This window comes from Chlorocebus sabaeus, chromosome 6 (assembly GCF_047675955.1).
Source record: "Chlorocebus sabaeus isolate Y175 chromosome 6, mChlSab1.0.hap1, whole genome shotgun sequence".
NCBI classification, from domain to species: Eukaryota; Metazoa; Chordata; class Mammalia; order Primates; family Cercopithecidae; genus Chlorocebus; species Chlorocebus sabaeus.
The window spans coordinates 9,866,309-9,894,025 of NC_132909.1; the positions used below are offsets into that span (position 1 = coordinate 9,866,309).

Here is a 27,717-nt window from a genome sequence, read left to right on the forward strand (position 1 = left end):
ACTCGTGACCTCAAATAATCCGCCTGCCTCAGCCTCCCAAACTGCTGAGATTGCTGGTGTGAGCCACCACAACCGGCCTACATTTCTAGTTTTAGAGCTTCTAGTAGTCATATTAAAAGGTAAGAAGAAACAGATAAAATCATATTTTCTTTAACCCAGTGTCTAAGATATTATCCTTTCAATGTGTGATGAATGTAAGAAATTATTAATGTGGAATTTTACACTCTTTTCTTGGATTAAGTCTTCTAAATCCAATGACTATTTTGCCCTGAGCACATCTCAGATTGAACTTGCTGCATTTCAAGGGCTCATGGCTGGTGGCGGCTACACTGGGGAGCACCTGCTCAGCTGAGTTTTCCAGACGTGCCCTGAGTAGGTATTGCTGCATTTTACAGATGGGAGCTCTGGGTGCACAGAGGTAAACGCTTGCCCGCCTGAAGTCACCAGCTAGGAAGTGTGTGGCTGGGATGTAAACCTGAAATGGTCTGACCCCAGATGTATTGTACCTGCCTAACCCTTGTGGCTCCCCTCTCTCATCTTTTCATACAAGATGTTCATGAGCACAATTTTACGACAGAAAAGAACTGTCGATGGAAAACACATGCATGTCCCCCTGGAGGGCAGGCGGTGAAGGTAGTTTAACATCCACACAGAGAGAAGCCCTGGGCAAAGGGCAGAGCAGGAACACTGCGCATGGGTGGGAACCGATCGCACAAGAGAAAAGCAATTCAAAGCACAAGACGGGTTAGTCAGTGTTGATATGCGGAGACAACTGCCTTATCCTTTGTTTGAAAACATTAGATCACCCCCTTCCTCTCTGATACACACTCTTGCAAGGTCCAGCTGGACTGATTTCAAAGCAAAACACAAAACTGTAAAGGTACTGGAAAAACTCAGTGAAAACTTTTGGAATTCTAGGGAAAGGAGGACTTTTTTTTTTAATCGTCTTGGGGATGAGGCTGGGTGCAGTGTCTCACGCCTGTCATCCCAGCGCTTTGGGAGGCTGAGGTGGGTGGATCACTTGAGGTCAGGAGTTCAAGACCAGCTGGCCAACATGGTGAAACCCTGTCTCTACTAAAAAATGCACAAATTAGCTGGGTGTGGTGACGTGCACCTGTAGTCCCAGCTACTCGGGAGGCCGACGCATGAGAGTCACTTGAATTCAGGAGGCAGAGGCTGCAGTGAGCCAAGATTTCACCACTGCAGTCTAGCCTGGGCAACAGCGAGATTTTGTCTCAAAAAAAATAAATAAATAACTGATGAGATGCCCATAAAGTGTTAATTCAAGCTCCAGCGAGGCCGCGGCCCCCTGTCTGGTGCTCCTGAAGGCACCGACTCTAATGATGTCAAGCCCTCTTGCCAGTGGCCTAGCCCCGAGCTTTAAGCTCCCGGAGTCCTTCTGACATCGGGGTTCTTCCCTCTCAAGGCTTTCCACGAACTACCTGTCACTAGTTGTGACCTGCACGTGTCCTGTTCGCCTCACATTTGGGGCTTACTGTCTTTATTTCCACAATGATGTCTCATCTCTCTTCTCCTGCCCGGCCCTGCAGTCCCTGGTACGTGAGCCCCTTTCCCGGCGCCGGCAGCTGCTCCGGGAGAACTTTGTGGAGACGGAGGGCGAGTTTGTCTTCGCCGCCTCTCTGGACACCAAGGACGTCGAGCAGATCGCCGAGTTCCTGGAGCAGTCGGTGAAAGGTGAGGGTGCTTGCTCTTCTCTCCTGAGGTCTGCAGCTTGCGCTGACCTGGCCTCCCAGCCCGTCCCCAATCCGGGACTGTTTGACCAGAATCCTGCCTGCTCTGGCGCTTGTGAACCAGGGCTTCCCAAGGACCACGCTTCTGTGTCTCCCTCAGACTCCTGTGAGGGGCTGATGGTGAAGACCCTGGATGTCGATGCCACCTACGAGATCGCCAAGAGATCGCACAACTGGCTCAAGGTGATTCCCACCCCCTAACCGGGCCTTCCCCGCCCCGGGTCTGGAGTCTGTCCCAGCTGGGCCGTGGATTTTGAGCCTCCACTGTGTACCCTGTCTGAGCTCAGGGTCCCTTTCCACAATCCCACCCCGGCCCCCTGCTGCAGCCGAGTTCAGACCTCCTCCCTGCTGCAGCCGGGTTCAGACCTCCTCCCTCCTTCCTGCTGCAGCCGGGTTCAGACCTCCTCCCTGCTGCAGCCGGGTTCAGACCTCCTCCCTGCTGCAGCCGGGTTCAGACCTCCTCCCTCCTCCCTGCTGCAGCCGGGTTCAGACCTCCTCCCTCCTCCCTGCTGCAGCCGGGTTCAGACCTCCTCCCTGCTGCAAGCCCTTGCTCATGAGTTGTGATTGAGAACAGCCCCAGCCTGAGCACTGCACATCCCGCGAGGTGCAGCGTAGATGAGGTTTCTCCCCCGAGCCTGCCGCCCATGTCAAGCCAGGCTCTTGGGCAGGAAGTCAGCCAGGACATGAATAAGAGAAAGTCGGGCAGGAGTGGGCGCCGTGAAGAAAAGTGAGTCAACTCCGGCCCCGCGAGGAGGGCCTGGGAGTGCCCCAGGTGATCAGGCCAGGGACAGAGCACTAGGGAAGAGAACCCCCGGTGCAGAGACCCTGAGGGAGGAGCAGACTCTGCCTGTGCAGGGAGCAAGGGCAGGCGAGGCGCAAGGTGAGCTCAGAGTGGGGAGCAGGCCCCAGATGACGCAGCACCTGGGGGCCACTGTGAGATAAAGCTGGATCTTCTTCTTGAGGGTTTCAGGAAGTCAATGAGGGTTCTGTGCCAGGAGTCACGGTCAGGTTGTCATTGTGCAAAGCTCCTGGGGTTTCCCCTCGAGTGGAGGACGGGCGTGGTGAGGGCCAGCGAGCAGGAGCCTGTCCTTAGTAAGAGTTGATGGATGTTTGAGTGGAGAGGGGCTGGAGCGGGAGGCATTGTGGCACCGAGCTGGCCAGGCTGGCTTACCAGCTCTTCCTGTGTGCTTATGGCTGTCTGCGGCTATCTTCCCTTCAGCACAGACCTTTCCTGTCTCAGGAAATAGCACTGTTGTGCCCCCAAGGCTGAGCTTCTGCCTGGTACACGGCCAGCACTTAGTGAACATATCTGAATGAATGGGAAAATGCTCTCCCTTTGGAGGAGTGGCCGGAATGAGTTGGCTGCGTCTCTGTACTGAGGGAAAGAAGGCACCAAGGCTAACTCCTGAGGTCCCGTCGATCCTGCCTGCATTTCCCATTTGTTCTTATTTATTTATTTATTTATTTATTTTGAGTTGGCGTTTCGCTCTCGTTAGCTGGGCTGGAGTACAATGGCACGGTCTCGGCCCACTGCAACCTCCGCCTCCCGGGTTCAAGCGATTCTCCTACCTCAGCCTCCTGAGTAGCTGGGATTGCAGGCACACGCCACCACGCCCAGCGAATTTTATATTTTTAGTAGAGACGGGTTTCTCCATGTTGGTCAGGCTGGTCTTGAACTCCCGACCTCAGGTGATCCACCCGCCTCGGCCTCCCAAAGTGCTGGGATTACAGGCGTGAGCCACCGTGCCTGGCCCCATTTGTTCTTATTTAAACCTAGAAGCCTTTCCCATGTCCAGCCCTTCCCAGGCGCCATCCTTGGGGTTCCTTCTGGAAGTTCCCTTCAGACTTACCTCCAGTCCCCCCTCAGTCCACGGAGGAGCCCCTCTCCAGCAGTGAGGCCCCTGCTTTGGGTGCTCCCCCTCTCATCTCTTGCCTCCTCTTCCCCCAGCTGAAGAAGGACTACCTTGATGGCGTGGGTGACACCCTGGACCTGGTGGTGATCGGCGCCTACCTGGGCCGGGGGAAGCGGGCCGGCCGGTACGGGGGCTTCCTGCTGGCCTCCTACGACGAGGACAGTGAGGAGCTGCAGGCCATATGCAAGGTCCTGGGGGACTGGGGCTGACCGCAGAAGCAGGAGGGAAGGAGATTAGACTCCCGGGGGGACTTCCTATTGCACAACCCAGACCTAGGGACACTCTCATCCCCCTGTGAAGGATTCGTTCTCCCCAGTTTTTATTTACTTTTTCTGGTTCTATAAGTAACTCTTGCTTCATATAGAAAAACGGGCTGGGATAGAAAGGTGTCAGGAATGTGTGTCAGTGAGAGATGGAGATTAGCTACAAATAGCTAATTTCTTGGCTTACACCAAGAAAAGGATATTTTTCCTTATGAAATGAGAAGTGTGGAGGGGGCAGTCTGATGCCTTTAGGGATTCAGGTTCCTCCTCTCTCTCCCCACATTATTTTTTGTCATGTGCCTCTGGCCTCATCATCACAATGTGGCTACAGGAGTTCCAGCCCTCATGGCCATGCCTGCTCCACGCACCAGGAAGGAGCAAAGGAGGGTGGACCCTGAGTCAGCCTCGTCCAGTGAACACCTTCTGCTCAGGTTCTGTTGCTCATCACTTTGCTCCATGGCTCACCCCTAGCTGCAAGGAATTCTGGGAAATGTGAAGTGATTTTTATTGTTTTTCAAGTTAAAGTTTTTCTTAAAGCTGTGCACATTTTGAACTAGATTTTCTTAATGTATTTCCTATATTCTCCTCTCTGGCAAATTTGGGTCTTTTGCCACAGAAGCAGAACAAAATATCACCTAGAATCCCACCACCCAGAGACACGCAGTAGTGACATTTGAGGGAATGTTTTATTTACATTTTTGCAAAGTTGTGATCCTTCTTTATGAGTAATTTTCTCTTCTGCCTTTTTACCCTGGAAGTACTTTATTTTCAATGTTGTATATGCCCTTAAGCAGTATGGCAACAGGACCTGAATGCCTGCACAAGAATTTTCAAGTGTTACGCCCCAGTGTCCTGAACCAGCTCCCTGTGGCTGTCTGGGGAAGTTGTTGCCAGCTTTGTTCTTATGGGTGACATAAGTACTTAGTGTCCGTTAACCTAAATGATGAGTGACAGAAATGATTTTATAATTCACAAATATTTTGGCCACCAATCTACATTGTCACCATTTTGCATTATTTAGAATAGATTTTTAAACGAGCTATTGTCAGGACAAAAGGCAAAAAAATCCTTAAGACTCTCAATGCAAAAGGAGCCTTCCAGGTGATATCGGTCGTTATTGTTCACTTGCTGCGTATCTGCCAGCATCGAGCATTATTGCTAATTTTTAGCCTTTCCTATTTTGGTAGGTGAAAGAAGCTTTTGGTGGTGTTAACATTAGAGATGGGCTGGGCATGGCAACTCACGCCTGTAATCCCAGCACTTTGAGGGGCTGAGGCGGGAGGATCACTTGAGCCCAGGAGTTTGAGACCAGCCTGGGCAACATAGTGAGATCCCACCTCTACAAAAACTTATCTAAAAAAATTAGCCAGGCGTGGTGGCGCATGCCTGTGGTCCCAGCTACTTGGGAGGCTGAGGCAGGAGGATCGCTTGAGCCCAGGAGGTGGAGGTTTCAGTGAGCCAAGATTGCACCACTGTACACCAGCCTGGGTGAAAGAGCTAGGCCCTGTCTCAAAAAAAAAGACTGGAAGTGAGGACAGCCAGTTACTGGGCAGTGAGGATGTGGATGGGCATAAGGGAGTGACTTCCTGGGCCAGGGAGACAGTGGCAGCAGAGGAGTTTCTCCATAAAGCAGAGGACAGGGCAAGCCTGCTGGGAGAGCATTCCCCACCCGGGAATCTCGGGCTGGATGCTCCACAGCCCCAGCTCCCCCTTCTCTGGTTTTCTGTGGATACTGCATAGACCAGAAGGCGGTGGGGGCCATGAGTGTACACAGCTTTAGATGGCGGGAGCAAGTGCTGGGCCCATGGCCGGCTGAGCCTCTGACCTCCCGCTTCCTCCCTGCAGCTTGGAACTGGCTTCAGCGACGAGGAGCTGGAGGAGCATCACCAGAGCCTCAAGGTGAGTCATGGTGGCCGCGCCTCAGCCACCCCTGCAGCCTCCCGCCCCTGACGGCACACTCCTTCCGTCAGGGCTCTTGACCCTCCACCATCTTGGGGCTCTGGGTGCGGGCAGGAGGGCAGCAGGCAGTGGAGCTGGCTTTGGAGTCCAGCATCTCCAGGTTCATGTCTCAGCACTGTCAGCTACTAGCTGGTGACCCTGCTCAAGGAACCTCGCCTCCCCAAGCCCTGTGCCTCATTCACACCAGGGGGTAGCCGCAGTGACCCTGCTCAAGGAACCTCGCCTCCCCAAGCCCTGTGCCTCATTCACACCAGGGGGTAGCCGCAGGACACAGCAGGTGCCACAACTGCTCCTTGTGAAGTGCCTGTGAGCCCTGATCGGTGCGAGTATGAGTTGTCATGGTCACAGGCATTTCAGGCATGAGTGTCTGTCCTACCTATTGGATCTGTATTAGTTTATTTTCATACTCATACTGCTATGAAGAAATAACCCAAGACTTGCTGGGCGCGGTGACTCATGCCTATAATCCCAACCGAGGGAGGCCAAGGCGGGTGAATCACCTGAGGTCAGGAGTTTGAGACCAGCCTGACCAACGTGGTGAAACGCCTTCTCTACTAAAAATACAAAAATTACCCGGGCATGGTGGTGGCACGTGCCTGTAATTCCAGCTACTCAGGAGGCTGAGGCAGAAGAATTGCTTGAACCTAGGACATAGAGGTTGCAGTGAGCTGAAATCATGCCATTGCACTCCAGCCTGGGCGACAATGAGACTCTGTCTCCAAAAAAAAAAAAAAAAATACCCAAGACTGGGTCATTTATAAAGAAAGATGTTTCCTGGACTCACAGTTCTACATGGCTGGGGAGGCCTCACAGTCATGGCGGAAGGCAAAAGAGGAGCAAAGGCACGTCTTACGTGGCGCCAGGCAAGAGGGCATGTGCAGGGAAACTGCCCTTTATAAAACCTTCAGATCTCGTGAGACTTCCTCACTATGGCGAGAACAGCACAGAAAATCCCGCCCCCATCATTCAGTGATTCAAGATGAGATGTGGGTGGGGACACACGGACCCTTCGCTTCTCTCTCTCGGTTACCCTCTCTCTCTACATCTCTGTCCCCCTCCCACTGTGTCTCTGTCTCCTTCCTTCAGGTCTCTGGCCCTCTCTCTGCCTCTTTTTGTCTTTAATGTCCTGCCTCAGCCCCCAGGGCCTTTCATTTCTTGCCATCTCTCATTCCTCCCAACTCCCACCTTTCCCAGCTTTTTACTTCAAGGGGGTGTCTTGTTTCTTTTCCCTTCTTTCACTTTCTATTTCTGTGTCGGTTTCTGTTTACTTTAAGGGGGTGTGTGTTTCTGTTCCCTTCCTACACTTTCTGTTTCTATTTCTGTTTATTTCAAGGGGGTATCTGTTTTTTTCCCTTCCTCCCTCTCCCCAGCCCTCCAACGCTTGGCCTTGACTTTGAGATTCCAGACCCTCAGATCCTCTTCCTCTGCTCACTGCAGACCCTGGTGCTGCCCGCCATTTCTCATTCCTCCCAACTCCCACCTTTCCCAGCTTTTTATTTCAAGGGGGTGTCTTGTTTCTTTTCCCTTCTTTCACTTTCTATTTCTGTTTCGGTTTCTGTTTACTTTAAGGGGTGTGTGTTTCTGTTCCCTTCCTACACTTTCTGTTTCTATTTCTGTTTATTTCAGGGGGGTGTGTTTTTTTCCCTTCCTCCCTCTCCCCAGCCCTCCAACGCTTGGCCTTGACTTTGAGATTCCAGACCCTCAGATCCTCTTCCTCTGCTCACTGCAGGCCCTGGTGCTGCCCAGCCCCCGCCCTTATGTGCGGATAGATGGTGCCGTGACTCCCGACCACTGGCTGGACCCCAGTGCTGTGTGGGAGGTGAAGTGTGCCGACCTCTCCCTCTCCCCCATCTACCCTGCTGCGCGGGGCCTGGTGAGTGGCAGAGGACCTGGGCTTGGCCCTGTGTGGGATTCGGGGCAGCCACACAGCAAAGTAGGGAGGGGACCTTGGCTCATGTCTGCTCTTCCAGGTAAGGATTGGGAAGATGAGCTTGCATTTTATTTGACTGTCAGATAACAAGGTCAAAACATTTTTTCTTTAAAAATGGGCCAGGCACGGGGGCTCGTGCCTGTAATCCCAGCACTTTGGGAGGCCAAGGCAGGCAGATTACTTGAGGTCAGGAGTTCAAGGCTAGTCTGGCCAACATGGTGAAACCCCATCTCTACCAAAAATACAAAAATTAGCCATGTGTGGTGACGGGTACCTGTAGTCCCAGCTACTTGGGAGAGTAAACCGGGGGAGAATACCAGCCCGTGGCCAGCACTAGGAAAGCTCCCAGCTTCTCCTTCCAAAGAACAGCACATCTCAAAGTTAAAATGAGGTTGGGCACAGTGGCTCATGCCTGTAATCTGAGCACTTTGGGAGGCCAAGGCCGGAAGATTGCTTGAGGCCAGGAGTTCAAGACCAGCCTGGGCAATATAGTGAGACACTGCCTCAAAAAATATATAAATAAATAATTTTAATTAGATATATTTTCTTTTCAGTTTCTCCTTGTCCTTCAAAACCGAGCTAGCACATACTTTTCTGATGAGAAGCAGACTTCCACTTTTAAATAACTTTTTTTTTTTTTTTTTTTGGAGACATGGTCTTTGTTTTCCAGGTTGGAATTCAGTGACACGATTATGGCTCGCTGCAGCCTCAACCTCCTGGACTCAGGTGGGCCAACCTCAGCCTCCTGAGTAGCTGGGACTACAGGCGTGCACCACCACACCCGGCTAATTTTTGTCGTCTTTTTAGAGATGGGGTTTCACCATGTTGGCCAGGCTGGTCACAAACACCTGGCCTCAAGTGATCTACCCACCTCGGACTCCCAAAGTGCTGGGATTACAGGCGTGGGCCACCATGCCCAGCCAAGAGCTTACGTTTTTGATCTAATTTAAAAATTTTTTTTTACCATGCTGCACGTTAGAGAGCCACGGACCCTTAGTAACAAGGGACTGGAGCCAGTGTGTGTCCAGCCCTTGCTGTGCGGCGGGCGCCGTGTGGTAATCAGCATGTCACTCATAGACACTCCTCTAGTCCTTTCCAAATCCCTGAGACATAGTCACACAAACATCTCCATTTTACAGGTGAGGATGTAGAGCCCTAGAGAGCTCGAGTAACTGCCTCTGGATCACGTGGCTCCTGAGAGTTGGGAGCTAGGATTGGAATCCCACAGTCAGGTTCTAGAACCCATGCCCTGGCCCTATAGTTCAGCCTCAGCCCGAATCATCATCATCATAGTAACGGCGGTAGCAGGCAGTATTTCTTTCTTTTCCTTTTTTCCTTTTTTTTTTTTTTTTTTTTTTGAGACGGAGTCTCGCTCTATCGCCCAGGCTGGAGTGCAGTGGCGCAATCTCGGCTCACTGCAAGCTCCTCCTCCTGGGTTCCTGCCATTCTCCCGCCTCAGCCTCCCGAGTAGCTGGGACTACAGGCACCTGCCACCATGCCCAGCTAATTTTTTGTATTTTTAGTAGAGACAGGGTTTCACCGTGTTAGCCAGGATGATCTCCATCTCCTGACCTCGTGATCCTCCCGCCTCGGCCTCCCAAAGTGCTGGGATTACAGGCGTGAGCCACCATACCCGGCCAACAGGCAGCATTTCTTAAGCACTTACTGTGCCCCGGGTATGGTTCCAAGCGCTTTGTCAACTTGTTTAATCCTTATGACAACCCATCGTCTGGCCCCCTCGTGTGGATCAGGAAGCAGTCCAGAGTGGAGGAGGGAGGAGACTGAGCAGGGTGTCGCTGGGGCTGGACCGCAGGAGTCTCCATCCCGCTTCTGCAGGTGGATAGTGACAAGGGGATCTCCCTTCGCTTCCCTCGGTTTATTCGGGTCCGTGAAGACAAGCAGCCGGAGCAGGCCACCACCAGTGCACAGGTGAGGCCCTGGGAAGCAGGCCTGGGCTGCCCAGCTGCTTGGCCCTGCCAGCTTTTTAGCGTGGTGGCCTCTGGAACCTTGTGGAAGTGGGGACAGCCAGGGAGCTTCTGACCACCCCGTCCCACCCTGTCTCCGCAGGTGGCCTGTTTGTACCGGAAGCAAAGTCAGATTCAGAACCAACAAGGCGAGGACTCAGGCTCTGACCCTGAAGATACCTACTAAGTCCTTGGCCTCCTAGGGCCTGGGTACAGGGCATGAGTTGGACGGAACCCAGGGTTATTATTGCCTTTGCTCTTTAGCAAATGTGCTGTGGCAGCCTATGGTTTTTGAGAGTCAGGGGAGGGGAGTGTGTGTGAGGGGGTGGCTTACACCGGAGTCTGCGATTCATCCTATCATTTCTTTCAATAAATAATTATCGGATAGCTACTTTGTGACAAGGTCTGTGCTGGGCTCTGGGGGCAAAGCTCTCATGGGTGTCACTTGCATAGCATGTAGCAGTGGCCTAGGAACTGCCAGAGCCAGCACCAGCCATGGAACTGCCTGCAGTGGTGGGCATCTTCTGTATCTGCTCTGTGCAGTGTGACCGCCACTGGCCACCTGCAATGCTCGAGCACTTGACAGGTGGCCAGCATGGCAGAGGATGCGAATTCGTTTTGTTTTGTTTTGTTCTGTTTTTGTTTTGAGACAGAGTCTCACTCTGTTGCCCAGGCTGGAGTGCAATGGCGAGATCTCAGCTCACTGCCACCTCCACCTTCCAGGTTCAAGTGATTCTCCTGCCTCAGCCTCCCATGTAGCTGGGATTACACTAATGTGACACCATGCCCGGCTAATTTTTGTATTTTTAGTAGAGATGGGGTTTCGCTATGTTGGCCAGGCTGGTCTTTAACTCCTGGCCTCAAGCGATCCACCCTCCTTGCCCCGCTAAGTGCTGGGATTACAGGCATAAGCCACCCCGTCCTGCCATGCCAAATATTTTATTTAATTGTATTAGACAGCAGTAGTCTAAAATCTTTACATCCATGTGTTTTTTAACTTGTTTAACCTTCCAGCCATCCCACGGGGAGGCACCATCACGAACCCTGTTAAGGAAGACAAACGCAGTTTCTTAAAATAAGCCACATGTATTCTCTTACAGTTCCAGAGGTCAGAAGTTCAAAATCAGTTTTACTGGGCTAACGTCAAAGTGGTGGCAGGGCCGGTTCCTTCTGGGAGCTCCAGGGGAGAAACTGGGTCCTTGCTTTTCCCAGCTTCCAGAGGCTACCTGGTTCCGAGGCTCATGGCTTCTTCCACTGTCCTCAAAGCTAGCAGCATCCCGCCTCAAATCTCTCTCCTGAGGTCATCAGGTCACCTCCTCTCCTCCATCAGATCTCTGCCTCTCTCTTCCAAGCACTCAAGTGGTTCCATTTAGGGCCCCCTGGATGATCTGAGATAATTTCATTTCAGGATCCTAACTCAATCCCAAAGTCCCTTTAGCCACATAAGATCATACATTGACAGAGGCCAGGCACAGTGGCTCACACCTGTAATCCCAGGACTTGGGGAGGCTGAGGTGGGAGGATCACTTGAAGCCAGGAGTTCAAGACCAGCCTGACCAACATGGTAAAACCCCATCTCTAATAAAAATACAAAAATTAGCCAGGCATGGTGGTGCATGCCTGTAATCCCAGCTACTAGTGGGACTGAGGCAGGAGGATCACTTGAATCTGGGAGACAGGTTGCAGTGAGCCGAGATCATGCCACTGCATTCCAGCCTGGGGAACAGAGCAAGACTCCATCTCAAAAAAAAAAAAAAAAAAAAAAAAATCAATTAAAGGTTTCAGTGATTAAGACCTGGATATCTCTGGGGAGGGGGGTGCTGTTATTATTCCAGCCACCCCACATGGGATGATATGTTAGAGGAAAACCATCAGGAAGTGGTCAGACAAGGCAAGCAGGATGCCTGGGACACCCGCCCAGCCCTGGGTACCACAGGGCTGGGTTGGGGAAAACAGGTACACTTGGGGTGGGGTCCAGGCTTGGGTCTTCTAGAGCAGGAGGCCTCTGACCTCGGGGCCCAGCGTGGAACATGAGCTTCTGGACAGGAGAGTGTCAGGATGTCCTGATACTCCCGCAGGAGGGACAAAGGGCTCCTAGCCGTCCCCCTGCCCCTCACACTCTGTTTCTCCCTCTTACATCTGCCCTCCCTTCTTCCCTTCTCTCTCATCAGGTTCCTCTGCCCTTGTCTCCCACCCGTCCTCTCTCCCCTTCCTTCTTTGTATCTGCGAGGCCTTGTTCCCTGCTCTGCAAGTCTGTGCCAGGCTCACTTTACTGTCTGTCACTGTGACTCTCACCCTCCCTGTCTCTCTTCCTGTGTCTCCATCATGGTCTCTTGCACACGCCATCTTTTGGGCATTTTGTTTCTATTTGTCATAGCCCAAGAATACAACATTGTCTTCCCATTCTCCTGGCTCGCAGTGGCCCTGTGGCCCTGTGTGGGCAGACCCAGGGGACATAAGCACAGGGGCTGCTGGGGGCTTCTGGAGAAACATCTTTCCTGACCAAAAAGGACAGCCCTGGTTGTGGCAGCTCTTCCCCTCCTCCTGCCTTGACTAGAGATGATGATGGCTGGAGCCAAGTCACCACCTTGTAATCATGAGGAAAAAGAAAGGAGAGTAACAGACTACCCCTGGCGACCTTAAGCCGGCGAGCCAAGGGCAGCAGCTGCGTAACTGTGGGCTTTTGTTCTTGGGAGTGGGGGAAGAAGTAGTCCCAGTGTGATTATGCCACTCGAAAACATGGCTTTCGGCTGGGCACAGTGGCTCATGACTGTCATCCCAGTGCTTCGGGAGGCCGAGGCAGGCAGATCACCTGAGGTCAGGAGTTCAAGACCAGCCTGACCAACATGGAGGCACCCCGTCTCTACTAAAAATACAAAATTAGCCGGGTGTAGTTGCACATGCCTGTAATCCCAGCTACTCGTGAGGGTGAGGCAGGAGAATCACTTGAACCCAGAAGGTGGAGGTTGCAGTGAGCTGAGAGCAAGCCATTGCACTCCAACCTGGGCAACAAGAGCAAAACTGTCTCAAAAAATAAAAAATAAAAAATGACTTGTTTCTCACAGCTAAGAGTTCCTGACACAGCTCTGCCTTAAAGAACTGGCAAATTAGTATGCATTTGTGTTTCAATTTCAAATAAAATATTTAAGGTAAAAAAAAAATACGTATTTAAATATTGTATATCAGGGGATCCTCATGTCACTGTCTGGCTCTGTGTGGAGATCCATGGTTCCCTTGGGCTTGGCTCTTCCCACACCAGTGCAGGGTCCCAGGAACACATCTCCTGCCACACATGGCCGCCATGTCCCTCCGCTGGAGCTGGGCAGGGTCATCCTCACTCCTCAGTGACCCTCATGATGGCTCCACCAGGTAGGTACTTTTTTCCTCCCCATTTAACAAGTGAGGACACTGAGGGGTGCAGGGATGTAAGTTACCTTCCCTAGGTCCACTATCTAGGAAGTGGTGGGCCAGGGTTTGGTCCATGCCGTCAGCTCCTTGACCCTGCATCTGTAACTACTAACTATACTGTGGAGAGCCTCGTGAGCTTCTGTGAGGTGCGGAACCTTATCCCACAGGTCGGGCAATGGCATGGTCAGGTCCAGGAGTGAAAAGATCCTGCAATGGCTGGAGTTGTGGGCATTGAAGAGATGAGCCTGGAGTTAGGGGGAGCAGGGGAAACCATCTTCCCCTGATGAAATCCTGTTCTAAAATTGGTGATACTCCTGCCTTGGCCTCCCAAAGTGCTGGGATTACGGCCTCATCTCTATTTTTAAAAAATAAGAATCAGGCCGGGTGTGGTGGCTCGTGCCTGTAATCCCAGCACTTTGGGAAGCCAAGGCAGGTGGATCACTTGAGTTCAGCAGTTCGAGCCAGCCTGGCCAATGCGGTGAAACCCCGTCTCTACTAAAAATACAAAAATAATCAGCTGGGCGTGGTGGCAGGTGCCTATATTCCCAGCTACTCAGGAGGCTGAGGTAGGAGAATCGCTTGAACCCAGGAGGCAGAGGTTGTAGTGAGCTGAGATCGCACCACTGCACTCCAGCCTTGGCGACAAAGAGTAAGACTCCATCTCAAAAAAAAAAAAAAAATTCAAAACCCATCAAGTTGGGATGTTTAGTGCTGGGCTTCAGGAAGAGTAGGCAGGAGGGTAGTATGGGAGGTTTCTAGGAGTCACTTCTGGAAGTGGCGCTTCCCACAGATGCTCCATTGCACTGACTGGAACTTGGTCACTTGACCACACCTAGCTGCAAAGGATGCTGGGAAATGTGGTTCCCTGTTGGGAGGCCACTTCTGGGCTTCAAGCCTTCACTGTGAATGGAGCTCACAGATTTTCTAAAAATTGACATTAAATGAACCAGACTTGGCCCCCAGGATCTGGCTCACTGCAACCTCTACCTCCTGGGTTGAAGCAATTTTCCTGCCTCAGCCTCCCGAGTAGTAGCTGGGATTACAGGCACACACCACCATGCCCGGCTAATTTTTGTATTTTTTAGTAGAGTTGGGGTTTCACCATGTTGGCCAGGCTGGTCTCAGAACTCCTAACCTCACATGATCCGCCCGCCTCAGCCTCCCAAAGTGCTGGGATTACAGGCGTGAGCCACCACGCCTGGCCTCAATATTTCTCTTTCTGGGTATTTGAGTATGATATTATATATGATGATTATTAGGCAGCCCATTGCATAGGAAGATTAGCTAAATCTGTTCTGAGGAATATTTATCTTCAATATAGTTCTATAACGACAACATTCTTTTTTTGAATACTGGTCTCGGGTGCCTAATGATAGAAGGGTGACATCATTAAGGAATCCTGGAAAGTCCCTCTTTCCACGTGATCCCACGGATGCAAATAGCTCTGGGTGAGCTTGGGAACAGCTGAAAAAGCTGGAGCAACCGAGCAGGGCCCACAAGCCGAGGAGGGCTGTATAAAAGCGCAGGGGGCATTTTACCTCCAGGTTGGCCCTGCTCAGGACCAGGAGGAAACACCTCCAGCCCGCGACCTCCCCCCACAGCGGGAAAAGGAAAGCAGGAGGACCACAGAAGCTTTGGCACCGAGGATTCCCGCAGTCTTCACCCACTGAGATCCCGGCTGAACGAGCTGTGCAGCGACTACATCGCTAAGCCCAGGGAGCCCAGCCCTCTGCTCCGGATTCCCGAGCACCCAGCTCCATTGCGCATGCGCACAAGCCCCAGCCCAGACTCAGGCAAGCTGTCGGGGCGGGGAGGGCTGTTTCATCCCGCTGGGGCGGCTGTAACGAAGGACCAGAGATTGGGTGCAATTAAACAACAGGATTTTTTTCTTTTTCTTTTTTCTTTTTTTTTTTTTTTTTTTTTTTTTGAGACAGAGTCTCGCTCTGTCGCCCAGGCTGGAGTGCAGTGACACAATCTCCACTCACTGTAACCTCCGCCTCCCGGGTTCAAGCCATTCTCTGGCCTCAACCTCCGGAGTAGCTGGGACTACAGGCGCACACCACCACACCTGGCTAATTTTTGTATTTTTAGTAGAGACAGAGTTTCACCATGTTGACCAGGCTGGTCTTGAACTCCTGACCTCGTGATCCGCCCCATTCAGCCTCCCAAAGTGCTGGGATTACAGGCGTGAGCCACTGCGCCCGGCCAGGAGTTTATTTTCTAACACTTCCGGAAGCTGGAAGTCCAAAATCAAGGTGTTGGCAGGGTTGGTTTCTCCTGAAGCCTCTCGCAGAGGCCCTAATCTCTCCTTATAAAACCAATAAAACCAAATTCCAGGCCACCCTCAGGACTCCACTTTAACTTAGTCACCTCTTTAAGAGCCTGTGTCTGGCCGGGTGCGATGAGTCATGCCTGTAATCCCAGCATTTTGGGAAGCTCTCTAGAGCCCAGAAGTTCAAGACCCGACTGGGTGACATAACAAGACCTGATCTCTACAAAACATAAAAAATTTAGCTGGAGATGGTAGCATGTGCCTGCACTTCCAGCTACTCGGGAGGCTGAGGTGAGAGACTCACTTGAGCCGGGGAGGCTGAGGCTGCAGTGAGCCACAATTGCATCACTGCACTCCAGCCTGGGTGGCAAAGCAAGACCCTGTCTCAAAAAGCAAGCAACGAAAAAGAATCTTATGTCCAAATACAGTCACATTCTGAGGTTCTGGAGGTTACAAGTCCAACACATGAATTTGGAGGTGGTGGGGGGAAGCCGATTAATTTCGTAACAGGGATCTTGAAACTGCCTTTGCAGAAATGAAAGTAATGAGAGAAAGCTAACATGACTGACCATCTTGTTTCTAACCTCACAGGCTAGATTTTTTTTTTTTTTTCTTATTCTAGTGCAGAGGCCAAAATTACCATGAGAGGAATTTAATTCATAGTTAAACTTTGAGACGAAGAAAACTGACCCCCAGTCCTTGTTGAGAAATTGAAGTCACATTCATTTACTTTTTATTTATTTATTTTTGAGACAGAGTTTCACTCTTGTTGCCCAAACTGGAGTGCAGTGGCATGATCTCTGCTCCCTGCAACCTCCACCTCCTGAGTTCAAGCGATTCTCCTCCTTCAGCCTCCTGAGTAGCTGGGATTACAGGCACCCACCACCATGCCCAGGTGACTTTTGTACTTTTAGTAGAGACAGGGTTTCACCATGTTGGTCAGGCTGGTCTCCAACTCCTGATCTCAAGTGATCCACCCACCTCGGCCTCTCGAGGTGCTGGTATTACAGGCATGAGCCACTGTGCCCGGCCTGAAGCCACATTCATAAGACAAGGTTAGAATCATGAAGGTGCTGGAACTTAGCTAAACAACAGTTGTGGGTTAAACAATGACCTGCCATCCCTTAGCTTCCTTTTCTATATGTGCTCCAGAGTCATGTAACCAGGGGTCGCAAGATCTATAACTTCCCCAGCCACTTCTGTAAATAACATCGCTATTGTGAAACCTACAGAACTCATCTTTTTAGTGGACTGTGGACTGTGGTAGCTAACACCTGTAATCCCCACTTCTTGGGAGGCTAAGGCAGGAGGATTGCTTGAGCCCAGGAGAACAAGACCAGCCTGGGCAACATAGTGAGACCTCAATCTCTACAAAAAAATTAAAACTTTGCCAGAGGCAAAGTTTTAGAGGCATGGTGGTGCATGCCTCTAGCCCCAGCTACTCAGGAGGCCAAGGCAGGAGGATTGCTTGAGCCCAAGAGTTGGAGGCTGCAGTGAGCTATGATTGCACCACTGTAAGGACCAGCCCTACAGGGTCTGTGGATCTTTCTCCCCGTGTGCAGAAATGAGAGATCGTAGAAATAAAGACACAAGACAGAGAATAAAAGACAGCTGGTCTGGGGGACCGCTACCACCAAGACGGGGAGACCGATAGTGGCCCCGAATGCCTGGCTGCGCTGTTATTTATTGGATAATAAGGGGCAGGGTAAAGAGTGTGAGTCATCTCCAGTGATTGATAAGGTCACGTGAGTCACGTGTCCACCAGACAGGTGGCCCTTCCCTGTTAGGTAGCCGAGGCAGAGAGAGGACAGCTTATGTCATTATTTCTTCTATGCTCTTTTCAGAAAGATCAAAGACTTTAATACTTTCACTAATTTTGCTGCTGCTCTGTAGAGGGCGGAGCCAGGTGTACAGAGTGGAACATGAAAGTGAAACAGGAGCGTGACTGCTGAAGCACAGCATCACAGGGAGACGGTTAGGCCTCCCGATGGTTGTGGGCGGCTGACACCAGTCAGGCTCTCCACAAGAGGCGGTGGAGCAGTCTTAAGTAATGGGTGCTTTTTCTAGGCACTGACGTGACCGCTAGACCAAGGTCCGCTAGGCCATGGTCGTCTTCCCAGACGCTGGCGTTACCGCTAGACCAAGGAGCCCTCTAGTGGCCCTGTCCGGGCATGACAGAGGGTCACACTCCTGTCTTCTGGTCACTCCTGACCTCAAGTGGTCTGCCTGCCTCGGCCTCCCAAAGTGCTGGGGTTACAGGTGTGAGCCACTGCTCCTGGCAATAATGTTTTATTTTGTTTATGTTTTTGTTTTTTTAAAGAAAAAAAAAAAAACTTGTCTTTGAGATAGTTTTCAGAGTGAGCATTTTGGCAGACCAAGAGCTACCACCTGGTCCTGAGACCCACTCCCAGGAACTGACTCAGCCATACAAAGACAGTTTTGGACACCCCTGTGATTTCATCCGTACCTGATCAATTGTTTCAGTTCACCCAGCCCCTTGCCCACCAAAGTTTCCTTAAAAAACCCTAGCCTCAGGCTGGGCGCAGTGGCTCACGCCTGTAATCCCAGCACTTTGGGAGGCCGAGGCAGGCGGATCACCTGAGGTCAGGAGTTCGAGACCAGCCTGGCCAATATGGAGAAACCCCATCTCTACTAAAAATACAAAAATTAGCTGGGCATGGTGGTACGTGTCTGTAATCCCAGCTACTCGGGAGGCTGAGGCAGGAGAATTGCTTGAACCCAGGAGGTGGAGGGTGCAGTGAGCCAAGATCATGCCAATGTACTCCAGCCTGGGCAACAAGAGGGAAACTTCATCGAGAGAGAGAGGAGAAAAAGAGAAAGACAGAGAGGAAAAACCCTAGCCTCCAAATTTTCAGAGAGATGCGCTTGAAATATTTCTCCCATTCTCCTCTCTTGGCCGCCCCTGAGATTATTAAACTCTCCCTCTTTGCTGCAACACCTGCTCTTCACATTGATTTTGTCTGGACAGTGGACAAGAAGAACCCGTGAGCCCGTGACAGTCCCAGCCCTCCCCCACTGTCTTTGCTAAGCCCAACAGTGGACACGTGTCTAAGAAGAGCCATTTCTTTGGCAGGAGGACTGAGAATTTTCTGACCGCAGTGCACCATGGGAAGGTAAGTCCTCTCAGAGCTGACCACTGCGGGGAAGCAGAGCATTTGTGTGATGGAATGCACAGTGAGTGTCAAGAGGTGAGGGCTGTGACCGTTCCTCTCGCTTGGTGGAAATAGATGGAAAGAGCCGAAGGTTGGGCGTGGTGGCCCACGCCTGTTATCCCAGCACTTTCGTTGGCCGAGGCAAGAAGGTCTCTTGAGTCCCAGAGTTCGAGACTAGCCTGGGCAACACGGTGAAACCCTATCTCTACAATAAAACAAAATATTTTTTAAAATTAGCCAAGCATAGTGGTACACACCTGTAGTCCAAGCTACTTGGGAGGCTGAGACATGAGGATCACTTGAGTCCCGGTGCTCAAGGCTGCAGTAAGCTATGATTGCACCACCGCACTGGTGATGGGCAACAGAGCAAGACCCTGTCTTATCGTTGAACCGGGGAGGTGGAGGTTGCAGTGAACTGAGATTGCGTCACTGTACTCCAGCCTGGGCAACAGAGCAAGATTCTGTCTCAAAAAAGAGAGAGAGAGAGAGAGAAAAAGGGAGGAAGGGAGGGAGGGAGGAAGGAAAGAAGGAAGGAGGGAGGGAGGGAGGGAGGGAAGGGAAGGTCACCGTGTTGGTCAGGCTGGTCTTGAGCTCCTGGGCTCAAGTGATCCACCCACCTCGGCCTCCCAAAGTGCTGGGATTACAGGTGTGAGCCACCGCGTCTGGCCCCCAAATTAACCATTTTGAAGAGTGAATAATTGGCTGGCATTCAATGCATTCACAGTGTTGTACAACCATCACCTCTATCTAGTTTCAGAATATTCCTCACCCCAGAAGGAAACCATGTACCCATGGGCTGGTGGCTACCTGCTCGGACAGCCCGGTTCTAGGTCAAATTCTGTGTTTTATCCCTTTTCCCTGTGAATTTTCTGGACTTCTTTGTGTTTTCTCCTGGGAAGCTCTGAGGTTTCCGTAATTCCTGGGCTCCAGAAAGAAGAAAGGGCGGCTGTGGAGAGACGAAGACTTCATGTGCTGAAAGCCCTGAAGAAGCTACATATTGAGGCCGATGAGGTAAGTGAGGGGAGGACGGTGGCCCCAGAGATCCCAGAATTGCCCCCTCTGTGCCCAGTGTCCAGGGCCCATCTCAGCCAGGGAGAGCTGGACCAAAGGGAGGAAATAGAAGGATACGAACTTCTATGGGACAGAAGACATTGCCCCTGCCTAAGGGAGATCCTAGGTCTTCTTATCCTTCTCCTCCTCCTCCTCCTCCTCCTTTCTTTTTCTTTTTCTGTTTTTTTCTTCTTTTTTTTTTTTGAGACAAGGTCTCGCTCTGTCACCCAGGCTGGAGTGCGGTGGCATGATCTTGGCTCACTGCAACCTCCACCTCCCAGGTTCAAGCTATTCTTCTGCCTCAGCCCGCTAAACAGCTGGGATTACAGATGTGCGCCACCACGCCCAGCTAATTTTTGTATTTTTAGTAAGGATGGGGTTTTATCATGTTGGCCAGGTTGGTCTTGAACTCCTGACCTCAAGTGATCCACCCGCCTCGGCCTCCCAATGTGCTGGGATTACAGGCGTGAGCCACGGTGCCTGGCCCCAGGTACCCTTCTTCTTGTTCCCACCTCCATCCTCAGGCTCTGAACCTCTGATTGATTCTCTCCCCAATGCCTAGGCCCCAGTTGTTGCTGTGCTGGGCTCAGGCGGAGGACTGCGGGCTCACATTGCCTGCCTTGGGGTCCTGAGTGAGATGAAAGAACAGGGCCTGTTGGATGCTGTCACGTACCTCGCAGGGGTCTCCGGATCCACTTGGTAAGTGTCACTTGTGTTTCAGATTGCTTTCTGACACATAAATGGGATTATTGTTTTCCTCCTGACACCAAATATGTGTGGTTTTTCCAACGCTGCTTCTTGAGCTCTCTGATACTAGCTGGGTGTCGTACAATGCTGAGCAGTTCTGACGCTGTCTACCCGGAGTTCAAGTCAGATTCCAACAGGTTAAAGGGGCTCAGTCCCTAAAAACTGCCCCACTTCAGACACGAGTTGCAATTACCTAGCCGCTGGTACTTCTGACCGACTGGCAATAGTTTGGGGTTTCCCACAGCTTCCTCCTCATATTCAATAATTTACTGGAATAGCTCACAGAACTCAGGAACACACTTTACTTCCATTTGCTGGTGTATTACAAAGGATGGGCCAGGTGTGGTGGCTCACGCCTGTAATCCGAGCACTTTGGGAGGCTGAGGCAGGAAGATCGCTTGAGTTCAGGAGTTTGAGACCCAGGCTGGGCAACATAGCTAGACCCCATCTCTACAAAAAGTGAAAAAATTAGCCAGGTGGGGTGGTGCATGCCTATGGTCCCAGCTACTCAGGAAGCTGAGGCAGGAGGATTGCTTTAGCCTGGGAGGCTGAGGTTGCATTGAGCTACAGTCACACACTGCACACCAGCCTGGGTGACAGAGAGACCCTGTCTCAAAAAAAAAACCCCAAAAATTCTTAAAAAAAAAAAAATTCCAAGGATTTTAAGAACTCTGCACCAGGAAGCAGGGAAAAACACGAAGTATCTTTCTTTACTACACAAAACTGCTGTGGACAAAGCATAATAATACTACCTTCTGACTTTAAAGGAGGATTTACAGGTTCAGGTGCACTTTTCACACTGCAGGTGGATAGAATACAGCCCTTTTAACTTCTCAGCCTCCGTGATAAAGTATTGCATTAATTTGTGTAGGACTGTCTCATTAAGGAGGCCCCAGATGGCAGGTATGAAACACTCATGTCTGCATGTTTGTTTCCAAGCCCAGGGCAGACATGACTAATTGATCTTGGCACATTTTCCGAGCAGGAGGTAAGGCTGGGCAGAGCAGCAGAGGCTCAAGTGAGATAGGCAGGGCGGAGGCATGAATGTTGAACTCGGCTGGCATGATTTGTTTTCCTTTCTGTGCTCGAAGTTTGATCTGGAGCTGGGTTCTGAGCTGGGTGTGGAGGATGAGGTTCATGGAGACGACGGCATGAAGAGCAGAGCTGCAGAGCTTGGGAGTGGGAAAGGTACTGCAGAGTCACCCCTAGGATCCCTCTATTCCTCCAAGGCTCATCTAACATGTCGAGTGACATGGCATGGGGATTTAGCCGAACTGCACATTGCAGAACCCCAGGGGGCGCTGTTTTCTTCTGTAATCTTTCCAAGGCTGCAGTGGTTAAGACCTGGCTGGACACAGGGACTCACACCTGTAATCCCAGTACTTTGGGAGGTCGAGGTGGGAGGATCTCTTGAGCCCAGGAGTTCAAGACTAGCCTGAGCAACATAGCAAGACCCCATCTCTACAAATGACAGCAACAAAAGCCTTATATTCCAACAGCTTTGGGTTAGTTCCTGGAGCTGTCCTTCGTGGGCTGTTATGAGCCCAGACATACTTCTTTGTGCCTTGGTTTCCTCCACTGTTGAGGAGGATAACTTGCTGATCTCACAGGACTCTGAGAATTAAATGATGAAACATATGCAAAGCGTCCCAACCTGAGCTGTCCAGTAGCACTGTATACCATGAGCCATATCTCATCTATTCTATCATTTTAAATTTTCTTTCTTTCTTTCTTTTCTTTTCTCCTTTTGGAGATGCAGTCTCGCTCTCGTTGCCCAGGCTGGAGTGCAGTGGCGCGATCTTGGCTCATTGCAACCTCCACCTCTTGGGTTCAAGTGATTCTCCTGCCTCAGCCTCCCAATTAGCCGGAATTACAGGCACTTGCCACCACACCCAGCTAAGTTTTGTATTTTTAGTAGAGATGGAGTTTCACCATGTTGGCCAGGCTGGTCTCAAACTCCTGACCTCAGGTGATCTGCCTGCCCTAGCCTCCCAAAGTGCTGGAATGACAGGCATAAGCCACCATGTCTGGCCCATTTTAAATTTTCTAGTAGCCTCTTCAAGAAGGTAAAAAGAAACAGTGAAATGAATGATCAATTTTCTTTAACCCAATATATCCAAAACATTAGCATTTTGGCACATCATTAAGAAAAACATTGTTAATGAGATATTTGACATTCCTTTTGTCAGGCTAAGTCTTTGAAAGCTGCTGGGCATTTTATACTCAGCGCATTCCAAGTTGGATGCAGAAGTCTCATTAGATGTTAAGGGAGGCCCAGGGCAGTGGCTCACGCCTGTAATTCCAGCACTTTGGGAAACCGAGGCGGGTGGATCACCTGAGGTCAGGAGTTTGAGACCAGCCTGGCCAACATGGTAAAACCCTGTCTCTACTAAAAATATAAAAATTAGCTGGTTGTGGTAGCGGGTGCCTGTAATCCCAGCTACTTGGGAGGCTGAGGCAGGAGAATCACTTGAACCCGGGAGGCAGAGGTTGCAGTGAACCGAGATCGAATCACTGTACTCCATCCAGCCTGGGTGACAGAGCAAGACTCTGTCTCCAGAAAAAAAAAAAAAGATGTTAAAGGAAAGAGCTTTTCATACCCAGCTTGTTCCAAACATACTTCAGAGTTTCCCAGTAACTGAATGGAGTACCAGTGTTTACATTTAAGCTAATTAAAATGAAATAAAAATTTAAAATCACGCTAGCCACACTTCAAGGGCTCAAGAGCTACGACGTGTGTTTAATACATTGGATGGCGTGAGTGTAGATAGCACCCAATAAGCAGCATTAAGAACATCAAAAATTTTTATTGAGCCCAGGCACAGTGGCTTACACCTATAATCCCAGCATTTTGGGAAGCTGAGGTGGGAGGATTGCTCGAGGCCGCAAGCTTGAGACCAGCCTGGGCAACATAGTGAGACTCTGTCTCTACAGAAAATAAATTTAAAAATGAGCAGGGCATGGTGACGCACCTGGTGAGTAGTGTGGTTCCAGCTATTCGGGAGGCTGAGGTGGGAGGATCATTTGAGCCCAGGGATTTGAGGCTGCAGTGAGCCAAGATCATGCCACTGCACTTGAGCCTGGACAACAGAGCAAGAACTGTCTCAAAAAAAAAAAATTATATATATATATAGAGACTCCATGTGACACACCAGCTCCCTTGCCTTCTGCCATGAGTAGAAGCTTTTTGCACCATGCTTCTTCTTGTACAGTCTGCAGAACTGTGAGCTAAATAAACCTCTTTTCTTCATAAATTTAAAAAGATATATATACATACATATATTTTTTATATATATATACACACACACATATATTTATTGAGTGAACAAATGAATATCAAGTCTTTTTTTTTTTTTTTTTTTATTAGACGGAGTTGTGCTCTGTCACCAGGCTGGGGTGTAGTGGCACAATCTCGGCTCACTGCAACCTCAGCCTCCCGGGTTCAAGCGACTCCTCTGCTTCAGCCTCCCGAGCAGCTGGGACCACAGGCGTGTGCCACCGTGCCTGGCTAATTTTTGTGTTTTTAGTAGAGACAGAGTTTCCTGAGTATCTGGCACTACAGGTGCCCACCACCATGCATGCCACCACGCCTGGCTAATTTTTTTGTATTTTTAGTGGAGATGGGGTTTCACCGTGTTGACCAGCCTGGTCTCAAACTCCTGACCTCAGGCAATCCTCCTGCCTTGGCCTCCCAAAGGGCTGGGATTACAGGCATAAGCCACCACGCCTGGTCCCTTTCATTGATTTTCTAGGATTATGTGAGTTAATAGGTATAAAAGACTAAAGACAGTTTGTTGCTGTCACATGTAAACCTTTAATAAATGCTGGCTGCAAAAAACATTTGACTCTGATGAGGCCTTTCTCCCATCGTGCTCTCATTTTCCTGCCTGTGAAATAGAAGGATTGTCCCAGATGATTTTGAGCCTCCTCCTCTGAACTTGATCGTTCTGCAGTTACATTTATTTAATGTAAATTTTCCGTTTCCTCTGCGTGTCACCCTCTCCGTGAGGCAGGTGTTCCTGTGAAGGACCTCCTCCCATGCATCCTTCCCCAGTCTTCATCGTCCACACATACAATGCCGAACTCACTCTCTTCCTCTGTCCTCCAGGGCAATATCTTCTCTCTACACCAGTGATGGTGACATGGAAGCTCTCGAGGCTGACCTGAGACATCGATTTAACCGACAGGAGTGGGACTTGGCTAAGAGCCTACAGAAAACCATCCAAGCAGCGAGGTCTGAGAATTACTCTCTGACTGACTTCTGGGCCTACATGGTTATCTCCAAGCAAACCAGAGAGGTAAGTCATTCCCCGCTGGGGACGTGGGGGAGGGGTAGGAGCAAGGAGTCTCAGGGCGTGACGTTGCCAAAGATACTGACTGGCACCACTTTTTAAGTCTTTCAGGACTTTCAAGACATCAAAATCTGGGCATTTCGATGGATGCCTCAAAACTTAAGTATATCAGGATGACTGTGGTTGCAAGTGACAGAAACTGACTCTTACTCATTTATGCAAAAAATAAAGTGATATGATTTACTAGAAAGATACACAGACATCCGGGGCAAGAAGAACCATGAGGAATTATGATGGAATAAGGCAAAAATCGGGAAAGTCTCAGACCCAAGACAACTTTCCTCTCCATCCCTCCTTGGCCATTTGATGTCTTGAATTCACTATTTTTTTAAAATTTCATTTCATTTCATTTTTCAGAAAGGGTCTTGCTCTGTCACCCAGGCTGGAGTGCAGTGGCGGGATCATGGCTCACTGCAGCTTTGACCTTCTGGGCTCAAGCAATCCTCTTGCCTCAGCCTTTTGAGTAAGCTGGGGCAACAGGCATGCACCACCATGCCTGGCTAATTAAAAAAATTTTTTTTTTTTTTAGAGACAGGGATCTCGCTATATTGCCCAGGCTGGTCTCAAACTCCTGAGCTCAAGCAATCCTCCAGCTACTGGGTTCAAGTGATCCTCCCACCCCAGCCTCCCAAAGTGCTGGGATTATGGGTATGAGCCACTGCATCCAGCCTATCCTAACACTTTGGGCTTTTGTTGTTGTTTTGTTTGTTTTGTTTGTTCTTGAGACAGGGTTTCACTCTGTCACTCAGGCTGGAGTGCAGTGGTGCAGTCATACTCACTGCAGCCTTGACCTCCTGGGCTCAAGCAATCCTCCCAGCTCAGCCTCCCAAGTAGCTGGGACTACAGGCACCCACCACTGTGCCTGACTAATTGTCTTTTATTTTTTATTTTTCTGTAGAGACAGGATCTTGCTTCGTTGCTCAGGGTGGTCTCCAAATCCTGGGCTCGAGTGATCCTTCCACCTCAGCCTCCCAAAGTGCTGGGATTTATGGGTATCAGCCACTGCACCTAGCCTATCCAGGCACTTTGGGCAGCCGAGGCGGGTGGATTGTTTGAAGCCATGAGTTTGAGACCAGCCTGGGCCATATAGCAAGAGCCTGTCTCTATCAAAAAATAAATTAGCTGGGCATGGTGACATGCATCTGTAGTCCCGGCTACTTGGGAGGCTGAGGCAGGTGGATTGCTTGAGCCCAGGAGGTTGAGGCTGCAGTGGGCCATGATTGTACCACTGCACTCCAGTCTGGGTGACAGACTGAGACCCCTCTAAAACAAAAAGTTGGCCTACATGCAGAGGTTCCACCCTGTGGGACCCATATGCTCCCTCACACTTTGTCTTGGCACATTCTCCCAAAGCTGCCGGAGTCCCATTTGTCCAATATGAAGAAGCCCGTGGAAGAAGGGACACTACCCTACCCGATATTTGCAGCCATTGACAACGACCGGCAACCCTCCTGGCAGGAGGCAAAAGCACAGGGTAAGCAAACATTTAGAGGGAGGGAGAGGTAGTAAGGGACGGCACGGCATGGAGTGAAATGGAAGAGTGTTTCCCTGCCCTTCCCTTGGGGAGCCCAGGAAGAGGGAAGGGCTCAGGATTGCAGAAAACAGGGTGCTCAGCTTACAGGAGAGAAGAGGGAAGTCCCAGAAGTGACCAGAGGACATGCACTTGCTTTGCATGGATCAAGAAAACCTTTAAGAGGTCAACATGGTGGCTCACGCCTATAATCCCAGTGCTTTGGGAGGCTGAGGTGGGAGGATTGCTTGAAACTAGGAGTTGGAGACCACCCTGGGCAACATAGTGAGACCCCATCTCAAAACAACAGCAACATTAAATAGCAAAACAAAACAAAACAAAAAAACACAATAAAATAGTCAAGCATGGTGGCAGGAACCTGAAGAATCTACTCAGGAGATTGAGGCAGGAGAATCACTGCAGATCCGGAATTCAAGGCTTCAGTGAGCTGTGATTGCACCATTGCACTACAGCCTGGGCGACAAAGTGAGACCCTGTCCCCCACCCAAAAAAAGAAAAGAGAGGACAGGAAGGAAAAAAGAAAAAAAGGAAAGAAAACGGTAATAAGGGATGTTTGAAGGATGGTGGGGTGGGTGGGAAGGGCTGTCTCTCACTTTTGTTTTGTTTTGTTTTGTTTGAGACGGAGTTTCTCTCTTGTTGTCCAGGCTGGAGCGCAATGGCACGATCTCAGCTCACCGCAACCTCCGCCTCTCAGGTTCAAGCGATTCTCCTGCCTCAGCCTCCCTAGTAGCTGGGACTATAGGCATGCACCACCATGCCCGGTTAATTTTTGTATTTTTAGTTTCTCCATGTTGGTCAGGCTGGTCTCGAACTCCTGACCTCAGGTGATCTACCTGCCTCAGCCTCCCAAAGTGCTGGGATTACAGGTGTGAACCACGGCTCCCAGCCATCTCTCACTTTTTAGATGTCTTCCTTCTCCATAGGTCCAATTGTCACCCAAATGCTGGCAGCTCTCCAGTCATTCCAGTTTCTCTTTTGAGCTCATCTCTCTCCTGAGATCCACACCTCCTTACCCTATTTCCTAAGCACTTACTTGTGCACTTACTTGTTCAGCAACTGTGTCCTGGCTTCTCGCGATGTATCAGGCAATGTTACCAGTTACCAGTGGTTGGACATCTCCCGGCATCTCAAGGCTCAGAAGCCCTCAGTGTGAATGGTGTCAGTTTGTTTGTTTGAGACAGAGTTTTGCTCTTGTTGCCCAGGCTGGAGTGCAATGGCACGATCTTGGCTCACTGCAACCTCTGCCTCCCGGGTTCAAGTGATTCTCCTGCCTCAGCTTCCCAAGTAGCTGGGATTGTACGCATGTGCCACCACACCTGGCTAAGTTTTGTATTTTTAGTAGACACAGGGTCTCACCATGTCAGTCAGGCTGGTTTCAAACTCCTGACCTTAGGTGATCCACCC

The 27,717-nt window shown here is 50.5% G+C and overlaps 2 protein-coding genes across 8 annotated transcripts in view; both read left to right on the top strand.

Moving 5' to 3' along the window:
* Positions 1 to 10,171, top strand: part of LIG1 (DNA ligase 1) — a 50,788-nt gene extending 40,617 nt beyond the window's left edge. For all 4 annotated transcript variants that reach the window (XM_037991335.2, XM_037991338.2, XM_037991337.2 and 1 more), the window contains exons 22-28: positions 1,551 to 1,695; positions 1,852 to 1,934; positions 3,700 to 3,852; positions 5,773 to 5,826; positions 7,616 to 7,759; positions 9,653 to 9,745; positions 9,884 to 10,171. In XM_037991335.2, the coding sequence (XP_037847263.2) occupies positions 1,551 to 1,695; positions 1,852 to 1,934; positions 3,700 to 3,852; positions 5,773 to 5,826; positions 7,616 to 7,759; positions 9,653 to 9,745; positions 9,884 to 9,967 (756 nt within the window). In that variant the 3' untranslated portion in view covers positions 9,968 to 10,171. The remainder of the gene's footprint in view (positions 1 to 1,550; positions 1,696 to 1,851; positions 1,935 to 3,699; positions 3,853 to 5,772; positions 5,827 to 7,615; positions 7,760 to 9,652; positions 9,746 to 9,883) is intronic.
* Positions 10,172 to 15,192: 5,021 nt separating this feature from the next.
* PLA2G4C (phospholipase A2 group IVC) overlaps positions 15,193 to 27,717 on the top strand; it is a 54,483-nt gene continuing 41,958 nt past the window's right edge. The window contains exons 1-5 of one of the 4 annotated variants that reach the window (XM_037991333.2): positions 15,193 to 18,594; positions 19,533 to 19,644; positions 20,246 to 20,382; positions 24,539 to 24,728; positions 26,136 to 26,256. In XM_037991333.2, coding sequence (XP_037847261.1) covers positions 18,587 to 18,594; positions 19,533 to 19,644; positions 20,246 to 20,382; positions 24,539 to 24,728; positions 26,136 to 26,256 — 568 coding nt within the window. In that variant the 5' untranslated portion in view covers positions 15,193 to 18,586. Of the gene's footprint in view, positions 18,595 to 19,532; positions 19,645 to 20,245; positions 20,383 to 21,396; positions 21,619 to 24,538; positions 24,729 to 26,135; positions 26,257 to 27,717 lie in introns of those variants that run through there. The other 3 variants (XM_037991332.2, XM_073016243.1, XM_073016244.1) reach the window with 3 other exon arrangements.